Source organism: Somniosus microcephalus, chromosome 13 (genome assembly GCF_052327205.1).
Source record: "Somniosus microcephalus isolate GS21.2 chromosome 13, FLI_Smic_1.0, whole genome shotgun sequence".
Lineage (NCBI taxonomy): Eukaryota > Metazoa > Chordata > Chondrichthyes > Squaliformes > Somniosidae > Somniosus > Somniosus microcephalus.
The window spans coordinates 35,292,109-35,304,814 of NC_140999.1; the positions used below are offsets into that span (position 1 = coordinate 35,292,109).

General features: G+C 42.7%; 1 protein-coding gene across 1 annotated transcript in view; it reads left to right on the forward strand.

Annotated features, from left to right (window-relative positions):
• adamts10 (ADAM metallopeptidase with thrombospondin type 1 motif, 10) overlaps window positions 1-6,789 on the forward strand; it is a 233,009-nt gene extending 226,220 nt beyond the window's left edge. Inside the window, exon 25 of the mRNA XM_086004738.1 lies at window positions 8-6,789. Coding sequence (XP_085860864.1) covers window positions 8-117 — 110 coding nt within the window. The 3' untranslated portion in view covers window positions 118-6,789. The remainder of the gene's footprint in view (window positions 1-7) is intronic.
• Window positions 6,790-12,706: the final 5,917 nt, after the last annotated feature.

Here is a 12,706-nt window from a genome sequence, read left to right on the forward strand (position 1 = left end):
CCCACAGAATGCAGGGATGTGAATAAAGTGGCCTATTGCCCACTGGTGCTAAAATTTAAATTCTGCAGTAGGCCCTACTTCAGGCAAATGTGTTGTAAAACTTGCCAAGGACATTGATCTTCAAGAACAGCTTCAAATAAGCAAAATGTTTTACAGAGCAGGACTGCAATGTGGACCAAATGTTGATACCGTCATATTCATTAAAAAGGAGATAGGAGAAAACCGAAGTTAACCACCTAATAACATGAACCAACAAGCTCCACTTGTACCATGGCAAGTCTGACCCAGAACACTCATCTCATGGATTTGTCATACAACAGCCAGCAGTGACCATGATTTATATACTTTGCTGAATTCATGGACTCCAACATTTCATTCAGCCTTAAACGTCAAATAATGGCTGCAGACAGCACCACAATAGATTACTAATGCTCAAAAGTACAAGCTATGCTATTGCCCAGTTCTTCTGTGAATATGTAGGTTTTTTTAACAGTTCCATCATCTGAACAAGAGCTGATTTAAAAAAAAAAAAAATCTTTCCCCAGTATTATGGATGATGGCATAGCTATATAATGAAAGTGCTGCTTAACTATTAAATAGTCTCTTTGAATAAGTTAACAAGTTTTGTAACAGTGTATCAATAATGGATTTTGTGAAGGGTATAAATGACCTCCATTCTTAATCCATAGATGTGCTATGTGCTGCAAAGATTTGCCAAAAAGCTACAGCATTATAACCCCCAGTGAGTCTTGGGTGCTGTCCATCTGCTTTCTGTACTTTTGATGTTTTCTAGTATCTCCACCAGTGAATTAAGCTAACTTTTTTCAGTACTGGACTGTTTAATCTAGACAGTGGTAATTTTTATTCTGGGTTGCACTGCTGAAACAGTCATAAATAAAACATTTAATAGAACTAGTACAATGTAAGCCAATATTAATAGACTGCAAGAAAATGACTGTGAAGTCCAAGCTGCTCACTGATTGTTCTATTTCTTTATTTTATTAGTTCAGATTGCTATGTATTTATGGAATCTTAAACCTAAAGTACTATTCACAAATTCATTTCACGCGTATTATGGAATCGTCAAATGGTAGTATCTGGTGTTTTAGGAACCGGCCAGAAAGATTATGCATGTTGTCACATAAACCACTTTGCAACTGACCAGCTGCAGCATTAGTAGAACCTCCTGTCTTGGGCAGTGTTGCCTCTGTTAGCATTTGTGACAAAACTGAGATTAAAATGAATCAGTAATAGAACTGCTGCTTGCCTCAGCAGTGATACTCAGAAGATTGTTCTCTGCAAAATTGCACTGCCTAATATTTTTAATACAAATTGCCAACCTATTTACGTTGTGATATATCCAAACCATTAAGTAATCTTTAAGGTTCTGTATTAGCCCATCTGGCAAAAAAAATTGTGTTGCAATATTTAACTGAAAATGGTGCACTTACTGGCCTGAGCATTCAACCCTGCTTTGCTCAACTGGGTTAGTCTGTTGGTGACATAAATGAGGTATTCATCCCATCTCCGACTGAAAATTGTAATATCAGCAATATATGCCAGTATATAATCTCTGGCCTCTGTCAAAACAGAATCCACCGGTTTTTGGGGACATAACGGATGCATTCTTCATTCCAAAATGCCTGGCTGTAAAACCTGTACATCACTGATGATGTAGCAAATACAGAGCATGACTGGGCCTCGGCACTTAGTGCCACCTCTCTTTTGTCAGGTCTGGAGTTGTCAGATACTTGCCACCCACTAGCTTCTCCAGGATCTCAATAGTACGAGACATTGGGTAAGCATCAGCCTCTGTCAATTCATTTAACTTCTAACAGAATCACATGGTCTTGTCCTCCTTAGGGACCAACACTACCATCAATGCCCACAGGCTCTGGAAAGGTGCAGGCCCAACACCTTCTGCATTTCTCTAGCTATGTGCTTGTTCTCACTGGTGTGGCATGGGGTATACATGTTGGTATACTAGATTTGAGCAGCCCATATTTACCTCATTTACAAACTGCTTTGCACAGCCTGGTTTGTCCAAGAACAGTGACCGCAAACCAAGCAACAGTTTCCTAGCTTGATGTTTATATATGAATGAAAGATAAAGGAGCTGATGGAGTGATTTCATACACCGAGGAACCCATTTTACACTCTGATAACAGATCAACAATTTCACCTTCCACTCCCACCTTTGGAGCAACAGCGATACCTGGGGCCACTTCCATGCTGGTGAGGTAAGGTTTTAGCATATTAATGTGGTAGGCCCAGTGCTTAAATGGTCAGTCAGGTATGTCAATGGCATAATCCACCTTGCTATGCTTTTCCACCACTGTATATGGACTCACCTAGTGAAATTGTAATTTGTTGTACTTCACAGGTAGAAGACAATGGCCTAGCTGTATTTTAATTCTCAGGATGTGGACATCACTGGCAAGAGCTGGCATTGCCCATCCCTAGTTGTCCTTGAGAAGGTAGTGGTAGGCTGACTTCTTGAACCGCTGCAGAAGGTGCCCCCACAATACTGCTAGGTAGCAAGTTCCAGGATTTTGACCCAGCAACAATGAAGGACTGGCGATGTATATCCAGGTCAGGATGGTGTGTGAGGTGGAGGGGAAGTTGGAGGTGATGGTGTTTTCATGCACTTACTGCCCTTGTCCTTTTAAATGGTGGAGATCACAGGTTTGGGAGGTGCTGCTAAAGAGGCCTTGGTGAGTTGCTGCAGTGCATCTTGTAAATAATACACTCTGCAGCCATGGTGTGCCGGTGGTGGAGAGGGTAGATGTTTAAGATAGTAGCTGAAGTGCTGATCATCCACACTGCTTTGTCCTGCAAGGTATCAAACTTTTTGAGTGTTCTTGTAGCTGCACCCACCCAGGCATCCAGGGTATTGCATCACACTCCTGATTGCGACTTTTGGGTGGTGGAGAGGCTTTGGCGAGTCAAGAAGTGAGCCACTTGTCACACAATACCCAGCCTCTGACCTGCTCTAGTGGCCACAGTATTTATGTGGCTGGTCCAGTTGAGTTTCTGTCATTGACTGTGATGGGCAGGTAGCTAGGCTTTTTCTTCTTGGTGGTCGAATCTTTCTAGGTTCCCCTGATGAATTGCTTCTCGTGTGAGGTATTATTTGAGTAGACCTTGGCCCCATCGAATGTTGTTTGACAGCCAGGCATCACTGCGTCTTCACTCTGGGACCTGGTCAGTGCCTCAGGAGCTATATGGGCTGAGCTTGCTACTGCAGCTAGTGCTACTGCTACATTGGTCTGGCTTAGCTTGCAGTCTTTGCTGACTCCAAGTCACCACCCAAGCTTTCTTCTGTAACCATGTTACCCATCATTCAAATCATTTCCCAGTGGAACATTGAACAGTGTGGGCATTGAAACTCTACTACTTTCACTCCTGACAATGGGTGACACTCTGATCAGAGCTCAGCCAGTGGTACATTAGCTGAACTGGAGAAATCTAGATTCTACCTTCTAGGAACTGGTGATTCTGCATTCACTATTGTTAGACCAGTGTTATGGTACACAGAGTATTATGTAATCCTTCAGTGAGCATGTTTACTAAATCTGGGCACAGGAGTGTCATCATCTTGCATCAGTTATCATTGCCCACCTTATTATTTGTATGCGATTGGGTTCAGTCTTCCTTATTGAGAACTGGACCAGCAATTGCCTGCACTGTGCCCCAAGATCGCTGGAGCTCATGAGCTTTTATTTTGTGGTGTACTCCTTGGCTCTCGGGATTGAGGATGCATACCTGGCTAGATTGACCTCCCTCTGGCTGACCCAGGAATCTGATTTCCTATTCAGTCACATGGATTCCAACACTTTTTATTTGTTTATGGGATGTGGGAGTCGCTGGCAAGGCCAGCATTTATTGCCCATCCCTAATTGCCCTTGAGAAGGCGGTGGTGAGCCGCCTTCTTGAACCGCTGCAGTCTTGTGAGTTTTCAAAGTGATTCATTCATTTGCCTAACTGTCCCAGGGTCTTGCACTACTGGACAAGCACCAAAATCTTTAGATCATCTGGAACTTCCAGAAATTGATCCCCTAACATTAATTGACACAGGTTCTTATAATTGGTTACATTTGTGCCTCTAGTCACAATTTTCATCTGTCTTCTCGCTCTATGACTAATTGCAAGTATTTTCCAATTTCTTATACTTTTTGTCTGCATGTTTCAGACGTTAAATCATAAGCAGTTTTACAGTTTCACAATCTGTACTGTCTATTGGATCAACATGAGATAATGGAGCGAGTCCTTTACCACCCAATGATGGTATCAGTCCTTCAGACCAAACTTCTTTGTTCCATTTCTGGTAGTTGGGTAATAATTGAAAAACCCTGATGAAACCCTCAATATTAACTTCTTAAAATTTGGTGTCAAATTTGATTTAAATAAATTATTCCCAGCAGTTATAGCTAAATCAACTGTACCCCAACGTACTCAACTCACTGTTGATTTGCATTTCTCCACTAGTTGCAGGGCACATCAGTGCTGTTTCCTCCTCTGTGCCTCGTGGCTGGATTGACCTCCCTCTGGCGGACCCAGGAATCTGATTTCCTAACGCTGCTTATTCTTCTCTGCCTCGAACCTGTGACATTCTTTCTCCTCCTTGCATTGTTCTTTTACTACTTTGAGTTTCAGTCCCTCTAGCCGATGCATGCATTCTTTGTTCTTTCCTCAGTGGGTAGAATAGACAAATTCCATCTTCTGTCTTTGAGCTTCTCCATTCTTAACAACTGTCATCTGCTTGTTGATGTGTGTGTGATATTTATCATGTCTATTCTACCCTTTATATTTTTGGATTTCATTCTAGAGATTTTTCACTTCCAATTTTAAGACTACTCTTGTAGCTTTCTACATTCTCAAGAGTGTTTTCACTTGCCCTAATATCTAGGCAAGTTTCATAGCATATCCATGACAATGAGGAACAAACCCTTTTTCAGATTACTTCAGCTACCGGATCTATCCCATACCTCCACGGGATCCTCCTGGTCTTCAGAAAGTGACAGAATATTCCCCAAATTACTGCCATTGTTCCCACCTTTCCCTTATGTTATCCTTCTTCCCTGATGGTATGTATCTGTTCTATATGCTGTTTACAGTATTCCTAAACATGATCTATTTTTTTTCCATCCTTTTCCCCTCTAACAGTGTTGTTTAGTCTATTTTCCTGAGCTCACCCCTCATCGCCTCAAAAGGTGCCTTTCAAAAGTTGAATGCCTCTATTGAATTGATTTTGTTTTCCATCATAACCCTAACCCATTTCAGTCCACAACAATAGGTCAGAAGAACATCAAGTTGTTAATGACCATTCCAGTTGAACCACACTACCCTCTTTGATTAGGCACTCTTCCCAACTGCACTGCACTACACCTTTTCCAAACTATATTGCTTTATTAATTTTCTGGACTGCTTTACACTTGCTACCACCTCGGAGCCAATTAATTTGAAGTTGCTCACCTGCTCCATTCCCGCCCAGCAGGGAAAGTTAAAATTCCCTCCCCTCGTCTTGGATAGCTACAACTAAACTTAGACTAGTTCAGGTCAGCTCGATTATATGGCTTGAATCCTCGATCACCTTTATCTTCCGCTCCGTTGGCTTAAAACTATTCTACTTTAGTTAGGCAGTGCTTTTGTACTACTTACTGTGGTAAGAAGCCATAGACACCCCATTGGATGCTTCATTTGTGTTGAGTTAGCTGATCCCAGTGAGGCAGTGATAGGCATGCTGTAACTGGCCTCAGCATCCCTGGATGAAGGGAGTGGGATCATACTCCAGTTATACCTACAAGAAAGTAAACGTTTATTGGGTAAGAACAGAATCCTGCTCAGTTGTAATGCTTTTCATTATTGAATAATCAGCTGACAATCACTGTCTGCATAAAGGAGAGCCATCCATGCCCATAGAACGATATCCCAGCCTTCAGAAAAATTGTGAGGGTTGGGGAAAAGAGAGCAAGTTCTACTGAAAAAATATAAAAGTTACATCAATACTCAAAATAATATTACATTGTGACACAGCATATAGATTTGAATCACAAAGTGCCTATGGCTCCCCTTACTGTAGTTCCAGTCTCAATTGGGCCATGTGTAAGAGACACTTCCTTAGAGGTATGAGTCTAATAAAACATTACAGGCAGGTACTTCTGTTTGACTTGTAGATCTGCTTTCTTGAAAAGCTACATATAACATGGGGGAAGGGGTAGCGTGAAAGACAATAACCTGGAAAATAGAAGGAAGAAAGAGTGACATTCTATTTTTTTGGCATTCTTATATCATCAGGTGTAACTGGTATTTAACTTTTTGTGGCCTAAAGGTAAACATCAAGAATAAAAATGAAGCTTGGAAAGAAAATGTCTTTAATGACTTTAATAATTAAATGACTTTAATTCAGCTTAATTAAAAAAGCAAATCTTATATTTGGGATGGTATAAAAATGGTGCTATAATTCTCAGTCAGTTAAAACACTTTGCATAGTGTGCATCTCAAAGTATATGAGAGGCTTGTACCACTGTAATAAGTGACCATTGTAACAAAACACGTATTTAATGAAATAATGCAGGATAGACTTCAATTACCTCTTGTGTTTTTCAGATTACCTTCAAAATGTGCTTTGTCTGTCACTTTCATAATGTCTTAATAAAAATGATGACAATATTCATACATAGAACTTGCATTCATTAAGTTAAAGTATGTGAGACGTTCTTTGACTAGAATATTATGACTTCCATATTTGTCCAGTTATTAAATCTCTCCAAATATTTTGGTGTATAATAGAGTATTGTGTTTTGTTGTATTTTGAGACCGTTAACTGTAACCCATTAAAATTTAGTCCCACGATATTAAGTTCCTGCAGAGATTCCCACGTTAAAATGTTCATACATGCCTGTTGTGGTCCCAGTATGTGGCATTTAAATGTTCATTTTATGACTTGCCTGCCACAGTACTCTGTCACATCACCACATGCCCACAAACCATGCAATGCTTTTTGAAAGAAATGTTTGCTTTTCTTCTCAGTAAGGGTTCTGAAGACATCAGTCATCAGTTACTGATACCATTGCTCAGGGTCATAGGCTTCACACACCTGGACAGAGTCAGGGGGCCAGCGTGTTTTCAGGTGAGGATCTTGTGTTAGCTTAAAATGCAGCAGAGGTGTGCAGAGTAGTAGTAAGTCACAAATGACCTTTGGATCAGACTGCCCAGGGGACTCTGGGTAGTGTGAGCCAAGTAAGACTGAATGAAGTACACTTAGCTGGGCCCATCCAAGGAATTGGGGGGAGGCAAATAACGGGGTCAGATCTCTCAGACCAGTCCAACTTTACATATGGCACAATCAGCTACGGGAGTGTCCATTGGCAAGGAAGCCTCATTGCTTTCCAGGAGTAGGCACAGATTAGGGAGCTATCTCTCACAGCGACTCATTTCATCATTCATGGCATGCAACCCCTCCTCAATAGATCCATGCAGAGCCAGAGGGCTGAGCAGCACAAATGGCACCTCCATTTACAAGGATATCTTCTGACCCTGCTGAAGGATGCAACAACGATCCACCCCCCATCCCATGAAACTCTTAGGAAAGGCAGTAGGCAATCATCTCACTTGCTTCTTCCATTATGGTAGCACCTAGAAGGACCACTAAGATTAGTAAGAGACAGTCACTGTAAATTGTCAACAAGGGGAAGGACTGGGGAAAGAAACACTAGACCATGCAAAGAGCAACATTTCTCTCATCAACAAATTATACACATTTACACTTGAACTTCGTGTTGGGGTTTCCTTTACAACTTTCTGCTCGAGCTTATGGCTGGATGTACTTTCATTGTGAGTAAAATATTGTAAGTCATGATGTTATAGGGCATTGGTGTAACAGTTCATGGGGAGCCTGGTACAGAAATACTTGTCCTAGGGAGGGATTGGAAATTTTAAACAAATTAGTTGTCCAGTAAACATTGGCAGATTTCCCAGGTGTGTTGCTGCTGACGTAGAGCTGCAACTCCGAAGACGCTGCTGTATTATTTTTTTGGACCTCTTCATGAACCTGCTGCACAGTCATTCCTCTCCGTGTAGCATGCACCACAGAGCTATAATTTTGGAGACATTTTTGGGGCTGTACAGCAGATTCCCCCAGACCAATCCAGACAGTGAAATATTTTGATTGAACAGTCCAAGTGTATTCTATTTGGCTCCTTATAAAGGCCTCATTATATTTTCTTTCACTGCCCAGTCCAAAAATGAATGTCTCATTGCCCACCCCCTCAAATAGCTATCCAATTCTTCATTATTTTTTCTATATTATCTGCCTCCTTGGGCAGTCCATAGAACCATAGTTCTATAGAAGTTAACAGCATCACCTACAAGTTTCCCTCCACGACACAGCACCCTCATTTGGACATACATTGCTGTTCCTTCATCATCACTCGGTCAAATTCCTGGAATTCCCTACTCTAACACTATCATCGGGGTATAATTACCATAACAACTGCAGCAATTTAAGGAAGAGGCCACCATCGCTTTCCCTGAACAACTAGAGATGGGCAATAAATGTGGCCTTGCCATTGTCCCTCACATCCTATGAACAAATTTGGAAAAGAAAGCACAGATGAAGGCAATTTGACCCATGTGTTTCTGCTAGATGTTTGCAAGAGCAGTCCAAAACTAATCCAACTGCTCTGTTCTCTCTCCATTGCCCCGTATCTTCCTCGGCTTCAAATATTAATCCACTCTTTCCTTAAAAGATGAAGTGGTCTCTGTTTCAACTATTCCCTGTGGCAAAGCATTCCATGCTTCAACAATTCTCTGCACTAAGACATTTCTGCTAACCTCTCTCCTCCCTCTTTTAACCTGATGACCATTCATCACTGATTCCTCAACCAGGGAACCAATCTTACCCTATTAAAACCTTTGATAATTAAAAAAAATCTTTATTAATTTTTCACTCGGCCTTATCTCCTCCAATGGAAATAGTTCCAGTATCATAGAATCATACAGTGCAGAAGGAGGCCATTCGACACATCGTGCCTGTGCCCACTCTTTAAAAGAGCTATCCAATTAGTTCCACCCCCCAGCACTTTCCCCATAGCCCTGAAGATTTTGCCTTTTCCAGTATTTATCCAATTTCCTTTTGAAAGTTACTATTGAATCTGCTTACATAGAAGATAGGAGCAGGAGTAGGCCATTCGGCCCTTCGAGCCTGCTCCGCCATTCAATGAGATCATGGCTGATCATCCAAATTCAGTACCGGGTCCCTGCCTTCTCCCCATATCCCTTGATCCCTTTAGCCTTAAGAAATATATCCAACTCTTTCTTGAATATACTTAATGAACTGGCCTCCACCGCCCTCTGTGGCAGAGAATTCCACAGGTTCACCACTCTCTGGGTGAAGAAATTCTTCCTCATTTCAGTCCTAAATGGCTTACCCCTTATCCTTAGACTATGACCCCTGGTTCTGGACTCCCCGGCCATCAGAAACATCCTTCCTGCATCTAGTCTGTCCAGGCCTGACAGAATTTTATAGGTTTCGATGAGATCCCCTCTCAATCTTCTAAACTCCAGTGAGTATAAGCCCAATCGACACAATCTCTCCTCATACATCATTCCTGCCATCCCAGGTATCAGCCTGGTGAATCTTCGCTGCACTCCTTCCATGGCAAGAACGTCCTTCCTCAGGTAAGGCGACCAAAACTGCACACAATACTCAAGGTGCGGCCTCACCAAGGCCCTGTACAACTGTAGCAAGACATCCTTGTTCCTGTAATCGAACCCTCTTGCTACGAAGGCCAACATACCATTTGCCTTCTTAACCGTCTGCTGCACCTGCATGCTTACCTTCAGCGATTGGTGCACAAGAACACCCAGGTCTCTTTGCACTTCCCCTTCTCCCAATCTATTGCCATTCAAATAATAATCTGCCTTCCTGTTTTTGCCACCAAAGTGGATAACCTCACATTTATCCACATTATAGTGCATTTGCCATGTTTCTGCCCAATCACCCAACCTGTCCAAATCGTGCTGGAGTTTCACGACATCCTCCTCACAGCATACCCTCCCCCCCAGCTTTCTGTCATCTGCAAATTTGGAGATATTACATCCAATTCCCTCATCCAGATCATTAATATATATTGTGAACAGCTGGGGTCCTAGGACCGATCCTTGCGGTACCCCACTAGTCACTGCCTGCCACTCGGAAAACGACCCGTTTATTCCAACTCTTTGCTTTCTGTCCGCCAACCAGTTCTCTATCCAAGTCAATACCTTGCCCCCAATCCCATGTGCCTTAATTTTGCACGCTTATCTCATGCGGGACCTTATCGAAAGCCTTCTGAAAGTCCAAATACACCACATCCACTGGTTCTCCCTTATCTATTTTACCAGTTACATCCTCAAAAAATTCCAGTAGATTAGTCAAGCATGATTTACCTTTTGTAAATCCATGTTGACTTTGTCTGATCCAGTCACTGCTTTCCAAGTGCTCTGCTATTACATCTTTTATAATGGACTCTAGCATTTTCCCCACTACCGATGTCAAGCTTACCGGTCTATAATTCCCTGCCTTTTCTCTACCACCTTTTTTGAATAGTGGGGTAACATTAGCTACCCGCCAATCCATGGGTACCGTTCCAGAGTCTATCGAGTTCTGGAAGATGACCAGCAATGCATCTACTATTTCTAGGGCCACTTCCTTAAGTACCCTGGGATGTAGATTATCAGGCCCTGGGGATTTATTGGCCTTCAGTCCCATCAATTTTCCTAACACCGTTTCCCTACAAATACTGATTTCTTTCAGTTCCACCCTTTCATCAGACCCTATGTTCCCCGGCATCTCTGGGAGGTTATTTGTGTCCTCCTTTGTGAAGACAGAACCAAAATATGTATTTAGTTGGTCTTCCATTTCTTTGTTCCCCATTATAAATTCCCCCGATTCTGACTGCAAGGGACCTACGCTTGACTTCACCAATCTTTTTCTCTTCACACATCTATAAACGCTTTTACAGTCAGTTTTTATGTTCTCTGCAAGCTTACTCTCATATTCTATTTTCCCTTTCTTAATTAATCCCTTTGTCCTCCTTTGTTGAATCCTAAACTGCTCCCAATCCTCAGGATTATTGCTTTTTCTGGCCAATTTATATGTCCTCTCCTTGGACCTTATGCTATCCCTAATTTCCCTTGTTAGCCATGGTTGGGTCACCTTTTTTGTTTTATTTTTATGCCAAACTGGGATGAACAAATTCTGTAGTTCATCCATTCGGTCTTTGAATGTTTGCCATTGCCTATCCACCGTCAACCCTTTGAGTGCCATTCCCCAATCAATCCTACCCAACTCGCTCCTCAGACCATCATAGTTTCCTTTATTTAAATTGAGGACCCTAGTCTCCGAGTCAACTACTTCATTCTCCATCTTAATGAAGAATTCGATCATATTATGATCGCTCCGACCCAAGGGGCCTCTTACAACAAGATTGCTGATGTAAAAAGGAGTCTCACACATCAAGGAACTTTAAAGTAAGCTTTAAGCAACTTATAATTATACTATATACAAGAGCGGTCTTCACCATGCCTCTAGGAGAAGCCCTTTTACCATACTGAGCAGTTCAGTATTTATACTAGTCCAAACACAGGAAGTGACGTATGCACAGGAAGTGATGTATGCACAGAGTTCACAGTTCACAGGAAGTGATGTGCACATAACTTCATCCGGAAGTAGTTTATTATTATTACATTCTTCCCTCCTGCGAGATTAGAAGGCTGTGGTCTTCCTTTTATTCCGCAGCCACCGAACGAGGAAGAGTCGCACCCGTTTGGGTTCCTGTCGTAGAGGGTCACTGGTCCGCTTACATGCTGTTGGCCATTGGTCAGAGTCTGTGTGGCCTGGATTACCCTGTGAAGGGTCGGGGAGATCATGGCTTTGTGTACGAGCCCCAATAGGTGCAGAGTTGGTCTGTCTCTGTTCAGAGGGAGGTGCAGAGCTGGTCTGTGGCGGATCAGTACTTTGGTGCGCGGTACTGGGAGGGTCGCAACTTTGAGTACGGGGTTCTACCGGCACCAAGCTAGTTGGTGTCAGATCAGGATCCTGGAGAGGGGTACCCGGTAGGTTCCAAGAGGCTCCTGGTAAAATACCATCACTCGATGTCCCACTAGGTCCTTGTGGGCAGGGAGCCAGATCCCGTAATGATACGGTAGATTCTCGGCCGTCGGGATATCGTATGTATGCATAGGTGGGGTTGGCATCGGTTAGTTTGACCTCGTCTACGAGAGGGTCATTTTTAGACGTCTGAACGTATCTTTGGAGTAGTACAGGTCCAGGAGTAGTTAGCCATGACGGGAGGGATGTCCCATAAGATGAGCGATGCTGGAATCCAAAGAACCGCTCATGAGGTGTAGTATTTGTGGCTGTAGAAAGAAGGGACCATATAGAGTGCAATGCATCCGGAAGCACTGCTTCCCATTGCTAGTTTGGTAGGCCCCGAGATCTTAAAGCAAGATGTACGGAATTCCAGATGATACCATTATACCTCTCTACCTGCCCATTTCCGATGGGATGATAGGGCGTCGTTTTGCTTGTAGCAATTCCCCGTTCTGAGAGGTAGTCCTTGAGTTCCCTTGACATAAAGGATGGACCCCAATCCGAGTGAATGTAAGCCGCCATGCCACAGAGAGAAAATACCTGCTCAAGGCAGCAGATTACTGTGGACGC